At 46.3% G+C, this 24,541-nt stretch overlaps 1 protein-coding gene across 21 annotated transcripts in view; it reads left to right on the forward strand.

The window, feature by feature from the left end:
• LOC109880426 (GRB2-associated-binding protein 1) overlaps nt 1–24,541 on the forward strand; it is a 73,458-nt gene that overhangs the window by 38,823 nt on the left and 10,094 nt on the right. For 4 of the 21 annotated variants that reach the window (XM_031837905.1, XM_031837906.1, XM_031837904.1 and 1 more), the window contains exons 3-12: nt 10,689–10,817; nt 11,136–11,301; nt 14,153–14,369; nt 14,729–14,812; nt 15,341–16,011; nt 17,996–18,090; nt 18,347–18,692; nt 21,026–21,115; nt 22,192–22,285; nt 22,670–22,787. In XM_031837905.1, coding sequence (XP_031693765.1) covers nt 10,689–10,817; nt 11,136–11,301; nt 14,153–14,369; nt 14,729–14,812; nt 15,341–16,011; nt 17,996–18,090; nt 18,347–18,692; nt 21,026–21,115; nt 22,192–22,285; nt 22,670–22,787 — 2,010 coding nt within the window. Of the gene's footprint in view, nt 1–7,073; nt 7,378–10,688; nt 10,818–11,135; nt 11,302–14,152; nt 14,370–14,728; nt 14,813–15,340; nt 16,012–17,995; nt 18,091–18,346; nt 18,693–21,025; nt 21,116–22,191; nt 22,286–22,669; nt 22,788–24,541 lie in introns of those variants that run through there. The other 17 variants (XM_031837911.1, XM_031837923.1, XM_031837924.1 and 14 more) reach the window with 9 other exon arrangements.

A 24,541-nucleotide genomic window follows, 5' to 3' on the forward strand; every position in this document is an offset into this window, starting at 1 on the left:
TGTGGTTTTTAATAAGAAGGACCAATGACGCGCGTACGACGTGGACGTGGTCTGTGGGTTTTCCTCATCTTGTTCTATCCTGGTGCTCGAGCGTAACCTGACTTGAGAACAAACAGACCTGTTTGTTCAAGGTAGAGGGAGCAAGATGGAGAGCGGGAGGGAGAGAGGAACAAGTTAGTCGTTTGGTTTACAGGCAGAGCTGAGAGGAGGTTGCTGTCGAATGGGGGGTGGCAGCTGAAGAACGCTTGGTTCTCGGGTTACCGCACCTAATGCCTCAACTAGCTCCCTGCTCTCTTCTCCCTAGCTGCCTCTCTCCCACAAGACTCCTCCATTCACCACAACACATGGCTGGAACCGAGGCTGCTACTGTTAGTCAGGGCTAGAGAGATGTAGTCGAAGTCAGATGTTTACATACACTTACGTTGGAGTCATTAAAACTAGTTTTTTTAACCACTCTACAAATTTCTTGTTAACTAACTATAGTTTTGGCAAGTCGGTTAGGACATCTGCTTTGTGCATGACACGTAATTTTTCCAACAATTGTACATAGATTATTTCACTTATAATTCATTATTACAGGGGGTCAGAAGTTTACATACACTAATTTGACTGTGCCTTTAAACAGCTTGGAAAATTCCAGAAAATGATGTCATGGCTTTAGAAGCTCCTGATAGGCTAAATTACATCATTTGAGTCAATTGGAGATGTACCTGTGAATGTATTTCAAGGCCTACCTTCAAACTCAGTGCTTCTTTGCTTGCCATCATGGGAAAATCAAAAGAAATCAGCCAAGACTTCATAAAATAAATTGTAGACCTCCAAGTCTGGTTCATCCTCCGGAGCAATTTCCAAACGCCTGAAGGTACCACGTTCATCTGTACAAACAATAGTACGCAAGTATAAATAGCATGGGACCACGCAGCCGTCATACCGCTCAGGAAGGAGACGTGTTCTGTTTCCTAGAGATGAACATACTTTGGTGAGAAAAGTGCAAATCAACCCCAGAACAATAACAAAGTACCTTATGAAGATGCTGGAGGAATCGGGTAATAAAGTATCTATATCCACAGTAAAAAGAGTCCTATATCGACGTAACCTGAAAGGCCGCTCAGCAAGGAAGAAGCCACTGCTCCAAAACCGCCATAAAAAAGCCAGACTACGGTTTTCAACTGCACATGGGGACAAAGATCGTACTTGTGCTTTGCTGCACTTCACAAAATAGATGGCTTCATGAGGACGGAAAATTATGTGGATATATTGAAGCAACATCTCAAGACATCAGTCAGGAAGTTAAAGCTTGGTCGCAAATGGGTCTTCCAAATGGACAATGACCCCAAGCATACTTCCAAATTTGTGGCAAAATGGCTTAAAGACAACAAAGTCAAGGTATTGGAGTGGCCATCACAAAGCCCTGACTTCAACCCTATAGAAAATTTGTGGGCAGAACTGAAAAAACGTGTGTAAGCAAGGAGGCCTACAAACAGCTCTGTCAGGAGGAATGGGCCAAAATTCAACCAACTTATTGTGGGAAGCTTGTGGAAGGCTACCTGACACGTTTGACCTAAGTTAAACAATTTAAAGGCAATGCTACCAAATACGAATTGAGTGTATGTAAACTTCTGACCCACTGGGAATGTGATGAAAGAAATAAAAGCTGAAATCAATCATAATCTCTACTATTCTGACTTTATGTTCTTAAAATAAAGTGGTGATCCTAACTGACCTAAGACAGGGAATTTTTACTTGGATTAAATGTCAGGAATTGTGAAAAAGTGACTTTAAATGTATTTGGCTACGGTGTATGTAAACATCCGCCATCAACTGTACCTCTCTGGGTTGGGTCTCTGCCTGGTCTTTTCCCCTTGGACTACTGACTGCTCATTGTTTCTTTATGGCTTAGTCCATACATCTCATATGGCTGTAGTCCATATGAGAAGGGTTTGGTCGTACGTCACCTCCACGTGACCTAGTCTGGAAGAAAAGCAGTCACTGTCTGCAGACTGGCCGGCCTGAAAATATGTAACCCCGTTCTTTGTCAGTGTCACCAAGCCATCTTGTTATTTGTTATGGCATCATCGATACCCTGACCTCTTCTCCCCTCTCCACTCCTTTCCTCTCCCTCCCTCCTCCTCCATGCTCACTCCCGTCTCCTCTCTGATTCTGTCCTGTCTCTCTCGGGTTCTTTCCCCTTCTCTCTCCCCTCTCTCCTCTGTCTCTGTCTCTCTCTCTGGGCTTGGAGAGAAGCTGTTTTCAGAGGAACAAACGGAGAGGCTGTTCCGAGCCGGGGATGAGTCAGTGCAGCTGGAGCTGCAGGTCACACGCCCCCGGCGCCCTCTCTCTCCCTCTTTCTCCATCCCAACTCCGCCAAGATTGCTTTTGCTGGGCCCAGCGCTAAATGCTAACACACCCAAAGCCACTGAGGGAGCTATGCTAGGCTTATACTGCTAACAACCACACCAGTCACTGAGGGAGCTAGGCTATTATAATGCTAAAAACATGTGCAAAGTGAGTTGTGCCAATGCTATGCTACAAATGCATAATCGCTGTTAGCCCCATGCTTTTGCTAATACCAAACATAGAAAAACAGAGTAAATCTATTGCATTCCACAAGTTTGATTTTAAGCAGAGAGTTCTACGCTAATGCTAACAACAATCTGAGTAAGGGATAGTTCCAGGCTAATACTGACAACTGACTCAGTCATGGGAGCAAAAGGGTTCAGGACACTATCATCCAGATGTTTCCTTTCATAAATCAACAGACTTTGATACGCTCTTTTGTCAGTCTCTCCCTTTGAAACTCTTAAGAGAAAAGATGGTTTACAATTGTATCATTATTCAGGTCAAGACCGTAAAACAATCTGACCTCACCCCTTACTAAGCACACACAATGGCCGAAAGAAGAAAGGGGGACTGAGAGAAAGGGATATTTCGTGAGGCACCTGCTGTCTTGAGTGTAGGAGAGAGACCATAAAAACATAGCTGCTCCATCCATTTAAAGTTGACATATGCTCTTGATTTGAACCAGAGAAACGGATAGAGAGGGAGAGAACACTGGACCAGAGGGGTAATGGTTGACTCTCCACTACGACACTTGCTTAACCCATTAGCCCGGCCGCTCAGACATAATAGCCTCAGAGCTAACCACTGGGCGTGTGCCTTTAGACCTCATGCAGATACCACCTCCCGGAGTATCGTCTAGGAAGAGGTAGTATGACCTATTCTGGCCCTTGGAGCACTGGGAAGTGGGAAGGAAGGGAATCCCAATCAATCTGGTAATGACTAGATGGGGAAATGAGGAAAGTGGCTTTTGATGAGGTTGGTTAGGGTTTACCATAGTGTCAATAGTGAGTGACATCACTCCCCTGCAGAACCTGAGTCTCAGCCATAACGATGCATTTACTTTGAGGCAATGGCAACGTTTTCAGCGGTCAATTGCCTTTGTAGGTTGCAACCTTGTTTCCTTAAAACAGTAATTATCTACTTTTTACGTGACTTGTATGTACTCACTACAGTAAGTCGCTCTGTAAGAGTGTCTGCTAAATGTCAAAAACATTTAAAAGAATTTAAACTTGGCGTTGATTTTTGTTTTCATATTGTACCAACCCACATGCTTTCACTTGTCACTAGGCAGCATAGGCCTGCAGTGTTAAATATAATGGAGTGAGAGGTGGTTGTTTGTCAGCGAAGGTGACTGACTGTGTTGTAGCTAGGCAGACTGCTGACAGACACTGTAACCCAGTGTTGGTGGCAGTGCCAGCAGCACGAGGGGTGGTGGCCCGGGACTCTGCCCTGACATGTTTGACACACACTGAACACAAGCCAGTGTGCCTGGCTCAGTCTTTCCTCTCAAAGGTAGCAGCTGTGTGTGTGTTTATATATGTAGTTGGGACAGCTGGGCTCTGGTCACAAATTCCTACACAAACGGCCCCAGTAACCTCTAATCAGTTATGTAACCCAGTCAGTCAGTGGGTTATGATTCGTCTCGTGGTGTTACGTTGGTTCGCTACACTTATCAAGACAGATTAAACCCTTCAAGTTAATTTCCTGGTTTACTGTAGTGCATATCTGATTCTAGTGCCAAGTTTGTTTTCGGTCTTTATGTGTATCTCCTGTTCTTGGCTCATGCCTGGGTGAGTCAGTTGATTACGAGGCCAATCTGTGGGACTCCTTGTTGAGCTGCTGACATTGTAACACACCCCCTGAACCATTCACCACCCCACCTGGCTCAATGTGCGAATATCTGTTCAATGTGCAGGTAGGCCCTTTATGAAGAGGCAACCAAGCTAAAGCTGGACTTTAACAGCTATATAATAGACCGCTAATTTCCCCCGCAAAACTAGCACCATGGCTAAATCCCTGACCAACCAAACACTGTCAGTTTCCACTATTACGACCAATGCAAGAGCTTATGGTTAACAGTGGCTATGTGGTCAGTGGCTCCTGTTGTCGTTCCAAACGGACTGGACTCCGCTGTTCCGGCTCGTTGAGTCTGACGGTCCAGCAGGACACACGCTGTGCCACATTAGCCCTCGTTGGCACACGAGCCAGGGCCCATTTCACACTTACAAATGACTTCAGCGTCACCTTTCGCCTGCTTGTCAGTCGCTGGCGCTGGTATCCTAGGAACAACACTGTCCTATATGTTCAATTGACTGTTCTCTCTTTTGCTCCAAATGCTAATGTGGCAGGCATCCCAAAAATCCCAAGGCCTGCCTTGCTTAAAGTTGAACTATTTGTTTGAAACAATAAAGCCTCCACCCGCCTCTGTTTTGTTAAGGAATGGACCTAAAGAAATAGAACCAGTCTCATTCATAGACCGAGCTATGGATGCAAGGACAGACCAGCCATGATATCAAAATGCTAGTTTTAATGTTTTGAGACTATACCGTGTTAGTTTACATTTACTTAATTAATAAACATTGGAGTAAAACAGGCTGATATTTTGGGTGCTGATGGGTTATGACAGTGGAACTTAATAGTGGAAGTTAATAGGTATATATCATTAATTTATAAGACCAAAAATGATTGTAGCCCAATTAAGGATTCTAGCTTGAACTCTCAAGCCATCAGATATGTAGAGTATATGGATGTGTTTTAAGTGTGCCATTTATCTACCCTGGAGGACCATCCGTAGCCATCTGTGCTCTTAAAGGCTCTTTGGGTGCATTAGCTACCTTTTTCAATAGAATTAGCCCCCAAGTGCAGGAAGAAGCTACTATGTAGTTACCAATGATAAAGAATATATTGAATATCATGTTGCTGGGCCCATATTCACATAGTTTCTCAAAGTAGGAACGCTGATCGAGGATCCAGGTCTGGCCTGTCTATGTAATCATATTCATTAAGATCTATCTAAAAGGTGAAACTGATCCTAGATTGGCAGCAGTCCTACTCCAAGGTGCTGCCGTCTCACGGTTGTTAAACACCAGCCAGCTCCTCCAGCTGTCTGGCCTCATTTCTAGCTACAGTACCGGAGCTTGTCATTAATCACTGTCCTCAATGGCGGCATAATGTCCCATTCTTCTTCTTCTCTTCCCCTTCCAGAACATTCTTTGATTAGGATTATAGCCCGGTGGAACTCCCCAACCAGCTGGTGTGCTTATCCTTCTGGAATGTTCACTGTCACTATTGCATCATTTGGTTGTTTATTATGAGATGTGCCACAGTTAGACTATGTAATAGACGTTAGTTAGTTTGTTAGAACAGTCGAGGGCGGTTGCACAGAGATTAAGCCCACGCCTGGACTACTTTAAATAGCTTTCAAAGAAGATTCTCCATTATAAACACTAAGTACAGGAGTGGTTTTAATCTGGGTCTGTGTTTATCACTATAATAAACCAGACGCTAGGCTACATCATGCTGTATGATGGGTTGGTATTGTTTGGTTTTAATCTGGGTCTGTGTTTATCACTAATAAACCAGACGCTAGGCTACATCATTATTTTTTTATATATTTTTTTATTTCACCTTTATTTAACCAGGTAGGCCAGTTGAGAACACCTTTATTTAACCAGGTAGGCCAGTTGAGAACAAGTTCTCATTTACAACTGCGACCTGGCCAAGATAAAGCATAGCAGTGTGAGCAGACAACAAAGAGTTACACATGGAGTAAACAATTAACAAGTCAATAACACAGTAGAAAACAAAGGGGGGGTCTATATACAATGTGTGCAAAAGGCATGAGGAGGTAGGCAAATAATTACAATTTTGCAGATTAACACTGGAGTGATGAATGATCAGATGGTCATGTACAGGTAGAGATATTGGTGTGCAAAAGAGCAGAAAAGTAAATAAATAAAAACAGTATGGGGATGAGGTAGGTGAAAAAGGGTGGGCTATTTACCAATAGACTATGTACAGCTGCAGCGATTGGTTAGCTGCTCAGATAGCTGAGGGAGATAAGAGTCTCCAACTTCAAGCTGCCCCTTGATAAAGCAGCTTGATAAAGTCAAGCCCAACAAAGCCCACTGTTCTCTGGATAGGAGGGCAGGGCTGAGGGCAGGGCCGAGGGCAGCACCAAGGCCATAGCCAGGAATGTGGCGGTTGAGGGCCCCGTGCCCCACCCACTGTTACCCCCTTCCCTAACATCTGTCCCTGTCACTCTGATTCACCCCCCACACCCCATAACCAGTCTTCAATTGGGGGGAAACCCCCAATGTGGTAAAGTGCTTCAAGTATATTGTATTAGCTTTCTCTTTCCCGCTTATCTTCTTTCTCACTCACTCTTGTCTTCCTCCTTTACCTCTCTCTTCTCTCTATACTGTTCATCCATCTCCCTCTCAGACACTCCATCTCTCTCCCCTTCTCCCCCCTCTTTTCTCTGTCTTTGTCTCTGGGTCAGTGGGGCCCTGATGGCAACAGTGTGACTGCACTCGGATGGCATTCCCCCATCCAGCCCTCCCGGTTGTCCCCTCAATGGTGTCTCTGTCTGGCTGGAGGCTGGAGCGGGCACAGGGGTCTCTTCCTGCATCACACCCTATCAGAGGGCAGGGGAGGGCGCTTGAGGAGAGGGAGGAGGGGGGGGGACAGCTGCTGCACCAGGGGCTCCTCCTGTCTCGTCCCACTCCACTCCCCCGGACAGTGAAGAGTCAACACACACACTTGGTTACTACTTCGATTGTTTGGTTGGTTGTATGTAAGGACTGATTTGTGATCAGTTGAGATCTACTCTATCGTCTTGGGCCTTGTGAAGTAGACCAAACTGGATTAGCTGTGTTCTGTGATCAGTAACGACTGCTCTCGGATCAGTTTGGGGACTATTGGGTTATTGACTTCTGTGCCTCATTGACTACAATGGAGAAGAGGACAGTAACAGGGGTTCAGCACTGCTAGAGTCTTCATTGCCACTGCTGGCCTTTTCAGGATCGATAGCACACGGTAGGTCTGTGCTGGCCTGGTTCCCGATCTGTTTGTGCTGTCTTGCCGTCTCTTATGGTAATTGTCACAAGGGCCATAAGAGTTGCCATGACCACACAAACTGATCTGGAACCAGGCTAGGTCTGTGGACAGTTACTGTCTAACAGTGCTGCTATTCAGCTACTGTGTGCATCACTCACTGTCATGTGTGGTTGTTGTGAAGAGCTTTTTGGACTGTTTTCCACTGACAATAGAAAGTATGTGTCAGCGAGATGCCATTGGCAGTCTGGCTGGAGACACCAATGGCATTTCTGGTTGCGTGCAGTTTCACTGGATAGGAACCTGGCAGGGGTTTACAGGGACCAATTTAACTAAGTGTTAACTAGAGTAGAGGTGTGCTGAATGGAATGGTCACATGGGGTGTGTGGGTCAGTGGAGAGAGAGCCTTTGAGTGATTCTCATTGCTCATATTTTCCCTCAGCTCTTCATCCCTGACCATTTCCCTCCCACCCCTACACACGGTCTGCTACCATGCTAATATGGGAAAAGCACCCCTTAATCAAGTACTCCGTATTGAAGTTACAGTGAAGCACCACTCAAACAAGCCTTCTTCAACAAGCTCTTAACAACCACCTTTGAAACTAGTCAGACCAACTGTTACTATGGATAGCAGCAGAGTGGCAGGTAGCCTAGTGGCTAAGAGCGTTGGGCTTGTAACTGAAAGGTCTCTGGTTCGAATCCCCAAGCCAACTAGGTGAAAAATCTGTCGACGTGCCCTTGAGGTAAGGCACTTAACCCTAATTTCTCTGGATAAGAGCGTCTGTCAAATGTCCCCATGTCTGTTTTAAACCAGGGTCGTTTTCATTAGGCACCAAACGGTAGAAAAAATACTGAAACGGGAAGGAACTACCTGAGCTTGTCCAATAAGAAATGCTTAGCAAAAAATGAACACGACTCAGGCCTGGCCTAACCTCTCGCTCTTTCTCTCCCCCCAGTGTAACCTCACCCCATGGCCCTGTCTGTGTCCCTACAGGGTAACCTGAGCCCAGAGTGCTTTGTCATGTACCAGAGAGAGGGGTCGCCCTCCTCTTTTCTCTGACCGCAACAGAGCAACGCATCAACAACATGCTAATGTGTGCTGCTTGGGTTAGGTTAGGCTGCAGTTCATGCTGGACAGGACCAGTTGTACACAGAGTTAATTGCTCTGTGTATTATCTGGAGGCTGTTTTTGGTTGTTCTTGTTTTATGGTTGAATAAACAGTGATTATTAAATGTAGATATTTTAGGGCGGAGCATACTGTGTGGGAGCAGGGCGGGGTCAAGCAGACGTCTTGAACCCTGCGCCGGCATGTTTACTTCATGACTGTAAGGAGTGTTAGGGGTTTTTGCAGGGTTGTGCCATGAATGTAGGTCTATTAGAATTTCGAAGTGTGTGTGTGAACGTGCATTTCTCTGTGTTTGTGTTTCTGCTGTGCACTGCTGCATGTGTGTGTGTGTGTGTGTGTGTGTGTGTGTGTGTGTGCGCGCCCGCGCACCCATGTAAAGTTCCTCCAGCCAGCCAGCCTGTTTATTTCTCCAGGGTCGACTCTCCTGTTGACAGAGTAGGACAGCAGGACGATGCTCTTCCCACCCGGAGTTCTCTCTCCTCTCCTCCTGGCTGTTCGTCCCTACCCGGAGCTTGGCCCGCTAACAAAGGGAACTCTGTGGATGGAAAAAGAATTGAAGGGAGGGTGAAAAACACACAGCATTGTTAATCCGGTTCAAATCTTAACCCGAAAAAACAACAAAGCTTTTAGTTTGCATTCCTCACAGGCCGTTGCTGGCTGTGCTCGGGTGAGGCCAGGGCTCTGCTCTCCAAGGGGAGTTGTTTTTCTACTGGTGTGGTTTCCCCTCCTTGTTTGAAATTCCATGAATAGCATTTGTTTTCTGTTATGTCATCTTTTGTATCCAATTTCACTGTTCAATATTCAATAGCTCTATCAAGTGTCCATTGATAGGCAGTCTATTTCGCTCCACAATATTGCTCAACCTGAAGCGGAGTGATTAAGCACAATTAAAGCTGCAATCAGGGAATGAATCCTTCCAAAAAACTCAAGCTTAGAATAAGTGACTCAGCGAATCAGAGTTGGTGGCTCATAGCAATTAGCCACAGTTTGTTTTCATCATGTGCTTTTTAGCCCTGCTTATCCTTGAGTTAGCTTCTCCTAGTTCAGGGAGCAGGTTTCATTGAACAAATTAACAACCTTATAAGTTTAAGCTACTCAGTTTAGGTGACAAGACATCTAGATGGGCCGGGCCTCATTTGTAAAAAAAATAAAAGCATTAGTGAGCAGACTCCTGTTTAGGCATCTCACTTGGTTCTGTCTCGTTCCCTCCTCTGCCTGACTTTCAGATGGTAGTGCCTGACGGTCACTGACACACAGGGTTTATTCTTAGTGCCTTTGTGCAACTAAAACTAAACCACTCCACATTGTCAACCCTATCCATCCCACAGTCTTAAGTCTGCCATAGAAATAGAATGGGTTTCTATTTAGGTAGTTTTCCTATGCTATATCCCATTGTCTGGGTCTTGTGCCCTGTGTTTACACCCTATCTGCCTTGGAAGCACTGTGGCTGTGTACCAAATGGAACCCTATAGGCCCTGGTTAAAAGTTTGGCACTATATAGGGTGCCATTTTGGATGGAACCTGTGTCTCATAGACAGATGGAGGACAAATCCTATTGTAAAATCCTAATTGCTTGTGGCCCTTTTTAGAGTGGTTGGTTGTGTTCTTCCACAGTCGGGCTACTAGACCTAACCAGGCCAAACTGTCTGTCTGTAGTGACTGTGGGCCCTGGGTGTTCCAGACACATAGTTCTGGCTTGTCTGTCCTAGTGGGGCTCAGAGGAGAGAGATGGAGAGGCTGTAGAGGGATGGATTGGGATATAAGAAGAGGGGGAGAGTGGGTGAATTTTGAACACAGGCCTGTCCTTGTGTGGCTTACAGGACCAGAGGAGAGAGCGAGAGGGAGGGATAGCTAGAGGGAGGGTTAGAGAGAAGCACACAGAGGCCAGGGCGGAAAAACAAAGCCCCTGTCCAGCCTGTGGTCAGCCAGGAATGGAGCCGTATGAGCGACCACAGTGACCTTTCTCTCTCTCGCTCTTGTCTGATCCACTGAGCCACTCTAGGACAAGGCCATGCCCAAAATTATGGGTTGTTGTGAAGTCTTCAGGGGTTTGTTTAGCTTTTCAAGTGGGGGTAGGGGAGAGTATGGGTGTACTGTGGAATTTTTAAGTAAGGGATGATATGTGAACAGATCATCAACATTAAAATGTCTCACGTCTCTCTGCAGGCATGGAAGAAGCGGTGGTTTGTTCTCCGCAGCGGCCGTCTCTCGGGCGACCCAGACGTGCTGGAGTACTACAAGAATGATCACGCCAAGAAGCCCATCCGCGTGATCGACCTCAACCTGTGTGAACAGGTGAAACAGTACTTATGCTACGGCTGATTAGGGCCCGGAGTTTGTTACTCTGGACCCTAGTTATGTAATACGTTCTTTTGTCAGGTCATGTGATCAGGGAAAACTAATGGTCCTAGTAATGCTACAGTACCACTAGCTAATACTGCTAAAGGCAGTTATGACAGTTATGACATTGACAGTGGCCTATAGCTGCTGTGGCTACAACGGGTATTGCTACCCCTATTGTTTGTAATGCTACGTGCTAATGCTAAGCCCTATTGTTACGTGGTTGGTAAAGCTACAGCTACATGCTAACGCTAGCCCCCCTCCCCCCCACAGGTGGACGCAGGGCTCACGTTCAACAAGAAGGACCTGGAGCACAGCTTCATCTTCGACATCAAGACCATCGACCGCGTCTTCTACCTGGTGGCCGACACGGAGGACGACATGAACAAGTGGGTCCGCTACATCTGTGACATCTGCGGCTTCAACCCCACGGACGACGGTAATGATGCTACACACATCCCTGCGCAGGCACGCACACACGAGAGGAACTCTGAGATGTGTCTATACAGTGAGAGAAAGGCAGAAATGCAACAGAACTGTGATATGCATGAGGAAACGGTAGTCTTTCCACACACGTATTATTCTCACATAATGATTATATCCTGGTGTAGTGTAGGTTTGGACACTGTGTGCCAAGGGGCCTTTGTTTCCAGCACAGGCTTAATGAGGCCTAATGAGCCGTGTCTTCAGGTGGGTTCACGTTACCACATGTTTCCCTGTACTGTATAATTAAAGCATTGTGTGCCCCCCCCCCCCAAGCTGAGCCCCACTGCCACTTTCTCCTTCTCTACCTTTATTGTTCTCCCTTTCTCAGTTGCTCTCATTTGTTTTCTCTTGCGTTCTTTCTGTTACTCATTTGTTCTCCCTCTCATTTGTTCTCTCACATTCGTTACTTCGTTTGCACGTGCGCGCTTACTCAGGGAAAAGTGAGTGAGTGGGTCCCACCAAACCGGAATTGTGGTTTATTTAGAGTTCCTCCGTCTACGTCCATTCCCACCGTCATCAGTGGGGGCCACATACAGGTGCCTCTGGACCTGAACTTCCCTCTCAGCTGACATGGGAGGTACTGTCGAGTTCAGGGCCTAAAATCACCTCTATTTTTTTATATGGGAAAATCTATCAGCCACTCAAAACGGATGAGCTTTGTAATGTTTCTAAAACATTTATTACTAGTAAGAAGTAATGTGGTAAATTAATTACATTTTTAACCAAAAGATCACAGATGAGACCATGTTCACCTGTCCCTTTAAGAGCTGGGGGTTACCGTGGTAACGTGACTCCAGTCTTCATGTTTGTGCCTGTGAGATTGAGTCTGACTCGTAGAAGAGTTGTCTTGTCCTCTCTAGCTGTTGAAACTCAAACATAGAAAAACAACCTAGCTTGTGAACAAAACAATGAAAATGGCCAAGAAACACAAGGACAAAGTCTCACATCAGTAGACTTAAAGTTTTCTGTAAATTAAACCGACGTTTATGCCTGTGCGTAGCGCTTCTAAAAATGAATCTTTCACTCTGCCGTGTTGCAGCAGAGGTGGTATAGGCTATATATGATTCGTAGTTCTTTGACTTTGTGTGATTCATTTACCAGCTATGAAACAAAACCAATTCCAAAATGTACCTGCATTTTGCAACCGGTGCGTGTTAATTTTAGGCTGTGGTTGAGTTGCAGAAATGGACCCTATAATCTAAACTCACTATTGTAATGCATGTGGGTTTAATCAGAATGTTAGGGAACAATTTTAGAGGCCTAGTCGAGGAGAAATGTCCTGGACTATGATATCAGCAGTACCCACTACATCTATGACAACAGGGAGACCATGTAGCCAACAAGGTCAGCTTCACTCCTTCCTCGGTGTTGTGGCTGTATCCTACCCTCCCTGCTCTAGTGTAACTTCAACCACAACGTATCACTTATCTATGGGGCCATTTTGGAATGTTGAGTTTATTATGGTTTCAAGCAGCAAGTTTGTCTTAATACCCATGCAGACTTCTGTGGTCGAGCGGTGTGGCTCTCATATTGCCTTGGCTACTGCGCTCTGTGCCTCGCGAAGTCTCGCTCGCTGATCATACAGCACAAACAAAGAGGGGACAGTTCAGCCCACTCCCGTGCCCAGGCGAGGGTGCACCGTGGCTGGGGAAATGTCAGCGAGTGGAGGGGGCTGGAGCAGCAGGACTGTAGCCCAGCGGTGTGGGAGGGGGAGATTAAGGAGGAAAGGGATTTTCCTGCTGCCTGGGTGAATCAGCACATAAGACAGACAAACAAGGGAATGGAGAGAGTGAGTGATAGTGTATAAAGCAGTATAGTAGTGAGAGGTAGTATAGTAGGAGGGGAGAGCGGGAGGGAGAGAACTGAAGAGGGGAATGGGGAGAAGAGGTAGAGGGATGCAATGTATAGGGAGTGATTGAGGGAGAGAAGGAGAGTGCACAGGATAAAGCAGGAGAATAGTGACTGATTGGGGCGTGATTGAGCGAGAGGGTGTACAAGAGAAAACAGTGGAGGAGAGGAAGAGCAGGATGGGACGAGAGGGAGAGAGTAAAGATTCAGAGAGCAGCTGTCATCTCAGGGTGCGCATCCTTGAGCTTGAGCACTTAAGGGAGCCACTCAAAGATGGTGTGCGTGTGCGTACACTGAGAAGTGTAGGTGGGGAGTAATGCAGGCAGAGAGAATACATTATGAATAGAGCCCAACCAAGCACAGTCGTCTCCACACAGACCTACATGGAGAAGGACAAGGCAGAGACCTTGAGGAAATGCTGTCTGGCCATGGTTGGGATTCAAAAGGCAAAACATAGATTTGGATAAAAATATAGCTGAGTATTAATGGTGTGAATAACATTGGCAGATACAACAGCTGTAGGAAGGAAGGAAGCATTTGGGTTTATTTTCCTCAGTAGATTCCATCAAACTGTAATATACATGTAATGCTACATTTTAATTTAATGGTTGTACTTCTCATGCGTAATCATTGATTGTGAAGATTTGAAAGTCTGTATTTGCGTGGTTCCCAGACGCATGCATGCCTGTGTACGTACAATGTGTCCTTCAAGTCTGACTCATCACCTGTTTTGTACTGCTGTATCTTGCGGTATCTCAGTCATGTGTTCAGAACGTTATACTGCTTCCTGTACACAAACAAGTCAGAAATCTAACCATACAAACACCTATAATATCACAACAGAACAATAACTGTTGTGCATGGCAGCATTCTCAACATCATTGTCCTAACTCCGGTGTGCAATGCACATATGTTCTGACGGTCTCCCCTCCCTCCCCCCTCTTTCTTCCCCACAGAAGCGGCAAAGGCTGCCCACCAGGCGGCCAGCGGTGGCTCTGTGGTGGACACGCCCCCTCACCCTGGCCTGGGGGGTCCTCCGGCCATGCTGACCAACGTGCCCCCTCCCTACCAGCCGGTCAGCGTGCGCCACCTGGACTCGGAGTCCAGCCTGGACGAACCCCAGGACTACCTGTGGCTGGTCAACTGTGAGAGCAAGAAGCCAGAGCCCAACAGGTGGGTGTGGGGTCCATGATGTGACAGGGCAGCTCTGCCATCAGTACAGAGTGGAGAGGTGTTGTGACATTTCCCTCAGTGTTTCTCTGACATCTCATCTCCATCTGTCTGCTGATAGAATGTACTTTAGGTTTGTCACTCGTTTTTTAGTTTTTTTATTTAAATGTTTATACAAAGTATGGTGTCTTTAGCCCCCCCCCTTCTCCCCTTCTCCCTCTATTCCCAGTTACTTTCCTCTTTTGTGCTTTAGTAGGTCTCTTGTACTGTCTGTATAGGTTGTCCATATTTCAGTGCCTCTTCTCTCTTGTTGATGTGGTTCTGACTCTCTCCTCCTCCTCTCTGTGTGTGTGATGGTGTAGCTCTGTGACTCCTCTCCCCCAGGAGTACCTCCTCCTGGAGGAGTGTGAGAGCAAAGGGGCTCCTTCGCCTCCCCAGGTTAATCAGTGAGTCTGGAGCAGCCTGTCTAGTGTGGAGTGACACACACACACACACACACACACACACACACACACACACACTTGTGCACAAAGTCACACAGGTTCATAAACATGCACATATACATGTAGACACACACACACACATTGTAAATACACACAAAACTAACCCAGCACTTACCTCTGGGATTGATGTTTGAGAAGTGATCATTAATCCAAAATTCAGCTCCTGGCTGTTCTCACAGGAAAATGAGGAATGATCCAGAATAGTTTAATATGTCAATAGACCTTTGGCAAAGGACAGTGCAGTGTTTGACCCTGCATGTTTTGAAATGATCCACAGGATGAAACATGGATCATTATACTGAACCTACAACTCAATACGATCTGCTCAACAACATATCCAGTGGACCTCAATAGGAGTTATTGGTGGTTCTGTTGCTGTAACCCATATCACTAATCTATGTTGAAGTGTGTGTGAAATGTTCACACATCATTCAGCCTTCTGATGTTTATATATCTGTGCCGTTGCCACAGAGCCCACGCTGAGTGTTCCAAGTCAACCTCGTCAGAGACGGACCTGAACGACAACGTCCCCGCCCACCGCACACCAACCTCCACTAGCTCCTCCTCTAAGCACGCCAACGGCTTCTTCTCCTCTGTCCTGCCCCCTCACCCCTCCTCTGCCTCCTCCATCTATGACTCTCCGCCTTCCCGCGGAGGCGACCTCTCTTCCAGCCTCTACCACCTCCCCCGCTCCTACTCCCAGGACACTGTGCTCCTTCCCAAGTCGGCCTCCGCCTCCTCGCCCCCTGTCCCGGTCGACGGCGACGCCCCGGAGCTCTATGTCTTCAACGCTCCCTCGCGGAAGCCCTCCATGGAGACTCAGATGAGGAACCTGTCGGTTAGCTACGATATTCCTCCCACACCAGGCAGTAACTGTACCTATCAGGTGCCTCGAGGTCCAGCGAGTGGTGGGTCTGAGGGTGGGGATGGGATGCCTCCGCCCCGGCCCCCCAAGCCTTCCCTCAGCTCCCTGACCCCGGGGCACCCGCCGCCTCCCGCGGAGCGCTCGCCCACGGACACGTACTGTGTGCCACGCTCCATGTCAGAGACGGATGGGAACTACTGCGTGCCCACCAGCGCCGGGAACAAGGCCCTGAGGAGCAACACCATCGGCACCATGGACTCATCACGCCTCAGGAAAGGTATGGCTCATTGATTGATCTTGATTCATTGTTCCTGATTTATTAGTCCTGTCAAATAGATGAGAAAAAAAAATATATATATATATATATATATAATTGATCACGAGCATTCCATTTCACTCTCACTTTTTTCTAAGTGACAGGGTACCACATCCTTTCACTAATCATTAGGCTAAGTGATATATGTGTGCATCATTATAAAGGCTAAATACGCTAGCTAGCATCGACAGGATATTCATAACGACACATGGCTGGTGTGTGCTGTTGTCAGCCAACACTATCATCTGCAGCGCAAAGCAAGTGTCTAATCCTCCAGGATAATTATCTTGACGCGACAGATGTGTTTTTGAATGGCTAATTACAAATACTTTTTCACAGCTGAAGACTGCCTTGCCTCCAAGGACATCTGGTGTAGCAGTATTAGTGGTGTTCGGTTACCATGCAGACAGACAACACGTGCCTCAGAGTTTAGGAGAAAGCAGTTTGGTGCCTCAGTCCCAAACTCTATGTACATTTGATGCTCCCAACCCATTTGCTCTACTAGCAATAGAGAAACAACACTGAGGCCCTCTCAGAGCGCCAAATTCAAATACAGAAATACTCATTATAGAAATTCAGAAAACAAAACACATTTTACGTAGGTTTAAAGATGAACTTCTTGTGAATCCAACCACGGTGTCAGATTTTTAAAAAGCTTTACGGCGAAAGCATACCGTACAATTATTTGAGAACATAGCCCAGCAGACAAATCATTACAAACAGTAACCAGCCAAATAGAAGAGTTACACAAGTCAGAAATAGAGATAAAATGAATCCCTTTTTTACTCAATAAATGTTAATTTTGTTCGATAAAGTCTCTTTATATCCAAAAACCTCCATCAGTAATCCACAGGCTCAAATGCAGACAAAACAGGCAGACATAAAATCATAGAAACATGTCAAACGATGTTTATATTCAACCCTCAGGTTGTTTTTAGCCTAAATAATTGATAATATTTCAACCGGACAATAACGTTGCCAATATAAAAGGTAAACAAAAAATGCACTCTTGGTCGTGCACATGAAAAAGCTATGTGACACGGTAGGGTCCACTCATTCAGACTGCTCTTACTTCCTAATATTTCAGAATACAAGCCTGAAACAATTTCTAAAGACTGTTGACATCTAGTGGAAGGCATAGGAACTGCAATTTGAGTCTTAAGTCGATGGATACTGTAATGGCATTGAATAGAAAACTACAAAACAAGCAAAAAAAACTACTTCCGGAATGGATTTTTCTCAGGTTTTCGCCTGCCAAATCAGTTCTGTTATACTCAGACACTATTTTAACAGTTTTGGAAACTTTAGTGTTTTCTATCCAAATCTACCAGTTATATGCATATCTTCTGGGCCCAAGTAGCAGGCAGTTTAATTTGGGCATGTTTTCATCAAAAATCCCAAATGCTGCCCCCTACCCTAGAGAAGTTAAAGGACGATCATTTACACAACCAAAAAAGCATTGGATGTTAAAGTTCAAGATAAAACATTATACCCAGCTACATCCAGTCCAAGTCTGTTCCTATCATTTAACATGAAACCTGTCTGTTAAACTAACACAAAGACATTTTGCAAATGTCCCGGGATTCACCGTTTGTCTAGTCGTTTGTGTACCAGAGTAGGCTTTGCTTGCCTTGGCTTTAGAGTCTGGCGACCTTCCAAGTCGTATCATCCTGTTTGTCTGAACTCCTTCTGAAATCCATTAGTGTGAAGTTACACATGATGGCCAGAGCAAGAACGGCAACTATAGTCCAGCTGCCTTAGTGCCGAGATGACAGACTTCCCTGCTCAACACTTACTGTGGTTCCAATGGTTCATTTGTATTCCCTTTTTATTTAGTATTTAACCCCATTTTGATTCATACTGCTGTAAGCCCTACCTAGACTACTATACTGTTGGTTATGTTGTGTTTACACTGGTTTTAAATGTTCTGTCATGTTTGTTGCAGATTTGGGCTCCCAGGACTGTTACGATATCCCTCGGACGTTTCCCTCTGACAAGAGCTGCTCGTTTGACTTCAACGAAAGCTTCAACAGCTACTTGGTCAGTCTTTACACGACATGCTCCTGAAATCAGTTTAAAACGATCAACGTAAAGGACGTCTCACATTGATACTGATCCTTCCAAGTATTGGACTGTTATGACAATGGAGTTTTGAAGTGTACTAAGACGCAGATTAAGATAAGGGAAGGTTGCATCCTCTTACTACATTTCTCGTGTGTGTGTGTGTGTGTGTGTGTGTGTGTGTGTGTGTGTGTACACGTGTTTTTGTCTTGCGTCTGTCTATGCCCTCATGTAGCCTGCCTCTCTCTCTGCCCCCCCTCCCCTCCAGAAAAACAAAGGCATGATGCCAGTGGGCAGCCAGTCCATGGAGGAAGTTGACCAGAACTACGTACCCATGAGCGCCAACTCCCCGTCCCACCACCGCTCCGGCAGCCTGTCGGGCTGTGAACCCATCATGGAACCCAACTATGTCCCCATGACCCCGGGCCCGGGCACCTTAGAGTTCTCCCTGGGCAAGCAGGTTCCCCCGCCGGCCCACATGGGGTTTCGCTCAAGCCCCAATACCCCACCCCGCAGGCCCATGCTCATCAGCGATTGTCAGCCCCCGCCCGTGGACCGCAACCTCAAACCGGACCGCAAAGGTGAGGGAGGAGAGGGGGGCAGGGTGGATGGCTGGGGGGGTGAAGGGGTGTGGCTGTGAATGGGAATGGGGGTGTGTCTTTGAATGAGAGATAATCTTGGTACGTTTGTCTTTATCTGCTGTTGCATCGACGTTTTCACAACTGCTCGTCTCTCCACATCCTGGCATTCAACTCTAACTCACGCACAGTTACATGTGAAGGCTCATGGTTATGAAAGGCAGATTACCATTGCATTATTTTGAATTATAAACTGGGTGGTTCGAGCCCTGAATACAGATTGGCTAAAAGCTGTGCTATACCAGAACGTATACCACGGCAAAGGGCTGTATCCAGGCACACTCTGCATTGGGCAGTGTATACGAACAGCCCTTAGGTGCCCCAGAGGTGCCTTATTGCTTAAGTAGAACACTTCATAATGTGTCATTATACAATTCCTGTATGGCATCAGACAGGAGTGTGGATTGTTGTGGCTCACCCTTTGCTCCTCTCCTCAATGTAGGCAGTGTTCTAGACCTCTCTCCTCAATGTAGGCAGTGTTCTAGACCTCTCTCCTCAATGTAGGCAGTGTTCTAGACCTCTCTCCTCAATGTAGGCAGTGTTCTAGACAAAGCCTCATCCACCCTCTCAGCCTTCTTTTAGTTTAGCCCACTAGCCTCTCCCGCTGACCTCATCCACCCTCCTCTCAGCCTTCTCTTTTAGCTTTGCCCACTCTCTTCCTCATTTTCTATCCCCCTCACCCCATTCAAAGGGACTTTTGTCCATGAGTTCAGGGGGCCCTCTCTGAGGCTTTGGGGGGGTGACCGGCCTGGGCCACCATCACCATGGAGCGCCCGGAGCCCAGAGCGGTCACCTCTGTCCCCATTGTCGTGCCCCCCTCTAAAAGGGCCTCTTTGATGGAGCAACAGCCCCCTCCTGCCCCACCAGGGAACATTTCAATAGAGCGGGAAGGATTTGAATATCCCACGGGGGAGGCAGACCCAAAGCAGAGGTCATTACCAGTCACTGTCAATGGTAGAGAAGAAAGGGGAATATGATAGAAATCCTGAAGTCAGTCCCTCTGTGTTCACGGCTTAGAGCTTTAACTTTCAGGTCACTGACTCTTGGTTATTTTCATTCCTGTGTCTTCCATGGTGTCATCATGGGGTGCTGGATGTGAGTGGTTCAGTGCAAGGACATGTTAGACTGGAATGTTACTGTAGTCAGGGGCTCCTTATTACGGCGACAAAGGGATCGGCAAACAGTTGCTTGAGTTTTTCATAACCATGGGCCATCACCGTGAACTTCCATCTCAATGCAATCTCTGTCCTCACCTATCCACCACTGCTATCCACCTGCTGAGTTTGGGACCTCTGTTGTCCAGCCTGTGTGTTCTTGTAGGGTTGTTGTGTTCTGTTGGCTTCAGGGTTGATCTCTCGAGCCTTCCCTCTGGCTCTGGTACAAATCCCAAATCAAATCGAAGGCTAGACCCTATGCACTTGGTGGAAGTTTGACCATATTGCTTTAACAAATCAATTCCTCTCAGATCTCCACAACTGAATAGGGTCCAGGGGTCCATTTGGGATTGGGCCTCGCTTGCTCGGTTTGGTTCTGTAGGTGAGGTCTTGTGAGGCTGAAGCATCTGTGGTCGATGCCAACAAGTAGCTTCATTCATTCACTTTCCTCATGGCTCTGTTATGGGGTCAATTCTAAATGTCTGCCATGGTTTTATCTGGAGTGCGCTGTGTTTTCTGGCTATAGTGAGGGTTATACATAAGGTTATAACGTCAGTCTGCTGGTGTACAGATAACTGTGTGCTTTTGTCTGCTGTTGTGGATGTGTTGATGCACTAAAAATGACTCGCCTCTCAGTGGATCTTCCACACTCATACTGGTGCATGTTGTTGTCCTGTCAAGTCTGAGGCCAGCCATGTTACAGGGCTCTCACTAGAGGGAGTACAGCTATGACCGGAAGTTAGTTTTTCATAGCTGGTTAGGAGAACTGACCCAGCAGGTTAGGAGACATAGGTTAAGGTTAGGAAAATGTTCTCCTAACCTGCTATGAAAAGTCACTTCCGGTCGTAGCTGTACTCCCTCTAGTCACAACCATGTTGCGTGGAGTGAGGTGCATGATGGGAAATGTTAGCGTCTGCTGTTGCCATGGTGATGGCCCTGTCTTTACACTATATACACCAATAGGGACGAAGCAATGGTAGGGTGGAAGTAGTGAGTTGTCTCTCAACAGTCTGTTGATCTGTCGGCTTTGCATGGCAGGGTTTTATTAAAATAGGGGTTGCAATGATGTCATCGTTTTATCAATGATGGTAATGTGAAAAGTCTTCTTTTTTAACCAATCAGGTCAGAGTCCTAAAATAATAAGAGCAAAGGGGGTTGGTTTAGAGCGAACCGACTCTCAGACCGTAGGGGAGTTCCCAAGACGACGCAAGGGTAGGTACTACCAAACAACGACGCCTGAAACTTGGTTCTGAATACTCATCTCTCATTCTCTCCAAACGTGTCTGAACTCAACGCATGCTTCTGAATGTTCTCCTGTGACCTGTGACATCACATGGTATCCTGTCTCATCCAATCAACTAACTCCTGGACCAGCGGGGCCCCTCTTCTGTTCAGTTGTCGTTTCTGATTCCACATTTTGTTCTCATAACACGCTTTTGAACCTCACCAACACCCTAGAGATGTTATCCTCTAGGCTTCTTCAGGAAATGGTGCAAAGATCATATCTCCGGGTGGAAGATCTCCAGTACGTAGAACGTTGTCAGTGTACTTGTGTACCGCACCAACAACCAAATCTCAAGCCCACATATTCAAAATAATCAATAGCGTTAATGTATTACACCAATACAATAATTGATTCTTAGGTTACTGACACACACAAACACACCAGTGATGGACTGTTCTAACCAACTACCTCTTGTATTTTTAACACTGTTCCGCATGCTCCTGTTTCAACATGTAATTCTATCATGTGCTCTATTGTATTTCTAATGGAAGAATGTTTATTGCTCAGTTACGATGAATGATATTTTCCCTTTATGTTCTGTTCAGATATGTGTATATATATCTCTCTGGTTTGCATGACGGGTGTTTAGTGCTGTACTGTAGGCTGAGAAGTGTTAGTGCTGCTGTCCTGTAGACTGCAGCACCAGATGGTGTTTTCTAGCCAGGCTGAGGGAGCTATGCTGAATGTGTTTCTATAGCACACGGGTTGCCAGATTGGGCTCTGTTACGTTAACCATGTGGAAACGTTTGGCTGTGGACACTCAATGTGGACGTGCTCTATAAACCTATAACCAATTGATTACATTTTTGTATTACACTCAACTTCTCATATTGGAATCTAGCCTACAGTTTTAGTCTTGCAAGGAGATATTGTGGCATTTAGGGACCTCTGTTGGCCAAATGAAAGCCTACATCCCCACCACCTTTTGTATGATGGAATGTATTGTGTTGCAATGATGGTACGTGATGAGACTGACGGGGGTGTTTGCCCCTCCCCTCTACAGCCAAGCCCGCCCCTTTGGAGATCAAGCCCCTACCTGAGTGGGAGGAGTCATCGGCGCCCGTCCGCTCGCCTGTCACCAGGTCTTTTGCTCGGGAGTAAGTGTCTTACCCTTTTGACTTTTCACCTCTACAGCAGCTCAGGGTCAAAGTGGCCCTTAGGCACAGATCTAGGATTATTGTCGCACACCACATCCCAACCATTTGGGAGTAAAACGTAGAGCTGACCTTAGGTCAGCGTCAACTTAGTTGAATTCCTTTCTACTGCATGTGACTATAGGTTTGGTATTCTATCAGAACACTAACCCTCCACGCATGACTTTAGTCACCTCATAACATGTCAAAGTAGTCATGTCTTAGAAAATAGCTTTTTGTCTTTTTGAGTCATTTTTTCTCTGCAGGGAACTCTGCAGGCACTGCTGCTATTTGTGTGTGTGTGTACCGACGGTGTGTTAAACAGTGTGTGTGTGTGATGCTGCTCAGTCCCTCCAGGTTCCCCATGCCCCCCAGGCCTCCCTCGGTGCATAGCACCGCCTCCAGCACCGACTCCGAGGACTGTGATGAGAATTATGTAGCCATGGTCTCTAAGGCAGACGAACTCGTATGTAACACACGTCCTCAACTACTCATTTCTAAAATATTCATGTTAAATCATACAATGATTTATGTACATTTTCCCAAAAACACTTGTCACATTAATAAGCTAATGTTCCACATAGTCAGTAGCCAATGAATGTATTACAATTCAATTATATATATATTTTTATTATTCATGGTCAAGTGCACCATTTGCAATGTAATTTGTCTGATGGCATATCTTAGTGGGCTGAATATCCATAGAACATCAGTATGCAGAAGAATTTAAATACACTACATGACCAAAGGTATGTGGACACCTGCTCTTCCAACGTCTCATTCCAAAATCACGGGCATTAATATGGAGTTGGTCCCCCTTTGCTGCTGTCACAGCCTCCACTCTTCTGGGAAGGCTTTCCACTAGATGTTGGAACATTGCTGCGGGGACTTGCTTCCATTCAGCTACATGCATTAGTGATGTCGGGCACTGATATTGGACAATTATGCCTAGCTTGCAGTCGGCATTCCAATTCATCCGAAAGATCTCGACAAACCATTTCTGTATGGACCTCGCTTTGTGCACGGGGGCATTGCCACGCTGAAACAGGAAAGGGCCTTCCCCAAACTGTTGCCACAAAGTTGAAAGTACAGAATGGTCTAGAATTTCATTGTATGCTTTAGCATTAAGATTTCCCATCACTGCCTAGCCGGGAACCATGAAAAACAGTCCCAGACCATTATTCCTCCTCCACCAAACTTTACAGTTGGCACTATAGCGGGGCAGGTAGCGGTCTCCTGGCATCCGCCAAACCCAGATTCGTCCATTGGACTGCCAGATGGTGAAGCGTGATTCATCACTCCAGAGAATGCGTTTCCACTGCTCCAGAGTCCAAAGGCGGCAAGCTTTACACCACTCCAGCCCACGCTTGGCATTGTGCGTGGTGCATGCGGCTGCACGGCCATGGGAACCCATTTCATGAAGCTCCCGGTGAACAGTTATTGTACTGACCTTGCTTCCAGAGGCAGTTTGGAACTCCGTAGTGAGTGTTGCAATCAAAGACGGGCGTTTGTTTACGTCCTACACGCTTCAGCACTCGGCGGTCCCGTTCTGTGAGCTTGTGTGGCCTACCACTTCGTGGCTGAGCCGTTGGTGCTCCTAGACGTTTCCACTTCACATTAACAGCACTTACAGTTGACTGGGGCAGCTCGAGTTTGGCAGACATTTTATGAACTGACTTGTTGGAAAGGTGGCATCCTATGATGGTATCATGTTGAAAGTCACAGAGCTCGTCAGTCAGGCCATTCTACTGCCAATGTTATGGCGATAGCGTGGCTGTATGCTTGATTTTATACACCTGTCAGCAACGGGTGTCGCTGAAATAGCCAAATCCACTCATTTGAAAGGGTGTCCACATACTTTTGTACATATAGTGTAGTTTGACTTCTTCAAACATACTACTGTTTTTTGTTAGTGTGATGACATTGAAATGAAGAGTCCACGTTTCTTGTTTCTAATTTTCCATGTTAGTATAGTATACCTAGTAAAAGTCATAGTCCGTTATCATCCTCCTCGGCCTCCCAAACCTCATCTTTTATGGAGAAAGAGATGGTTGCCACAGAAGGACTCCTCTTCAACACTTCTATTTTCTTCACCTCTTCTTTCCCTCTTCATCACTTGTCATCCTGCTTTTTTTTGTCTTTTGTTTGCGCTTTCACTCTTTTCCCCCTGCAGGTATTCTGTCCATCTGGTGGACATCTCCTTCCCCCTGCAGGTATTCT

The sequence above is a fragment of the Oncorhynchus kisutch genome, linkage group LG12 (assembly GCF_002021735.2).
Source record: "Oncorhynchus kisutch isolate 150728-3 linkage group LG12, Okis_V2, whole genome shotgun sequence".
Classification (NCBI taxonomy): domain Eukaryota; kingdom Metazoa; phylum Chordata; class Actinopteri; order Salmoniformes; family Salmonidae; genus Oncorhynchus; species Oncorhynchus kisutch.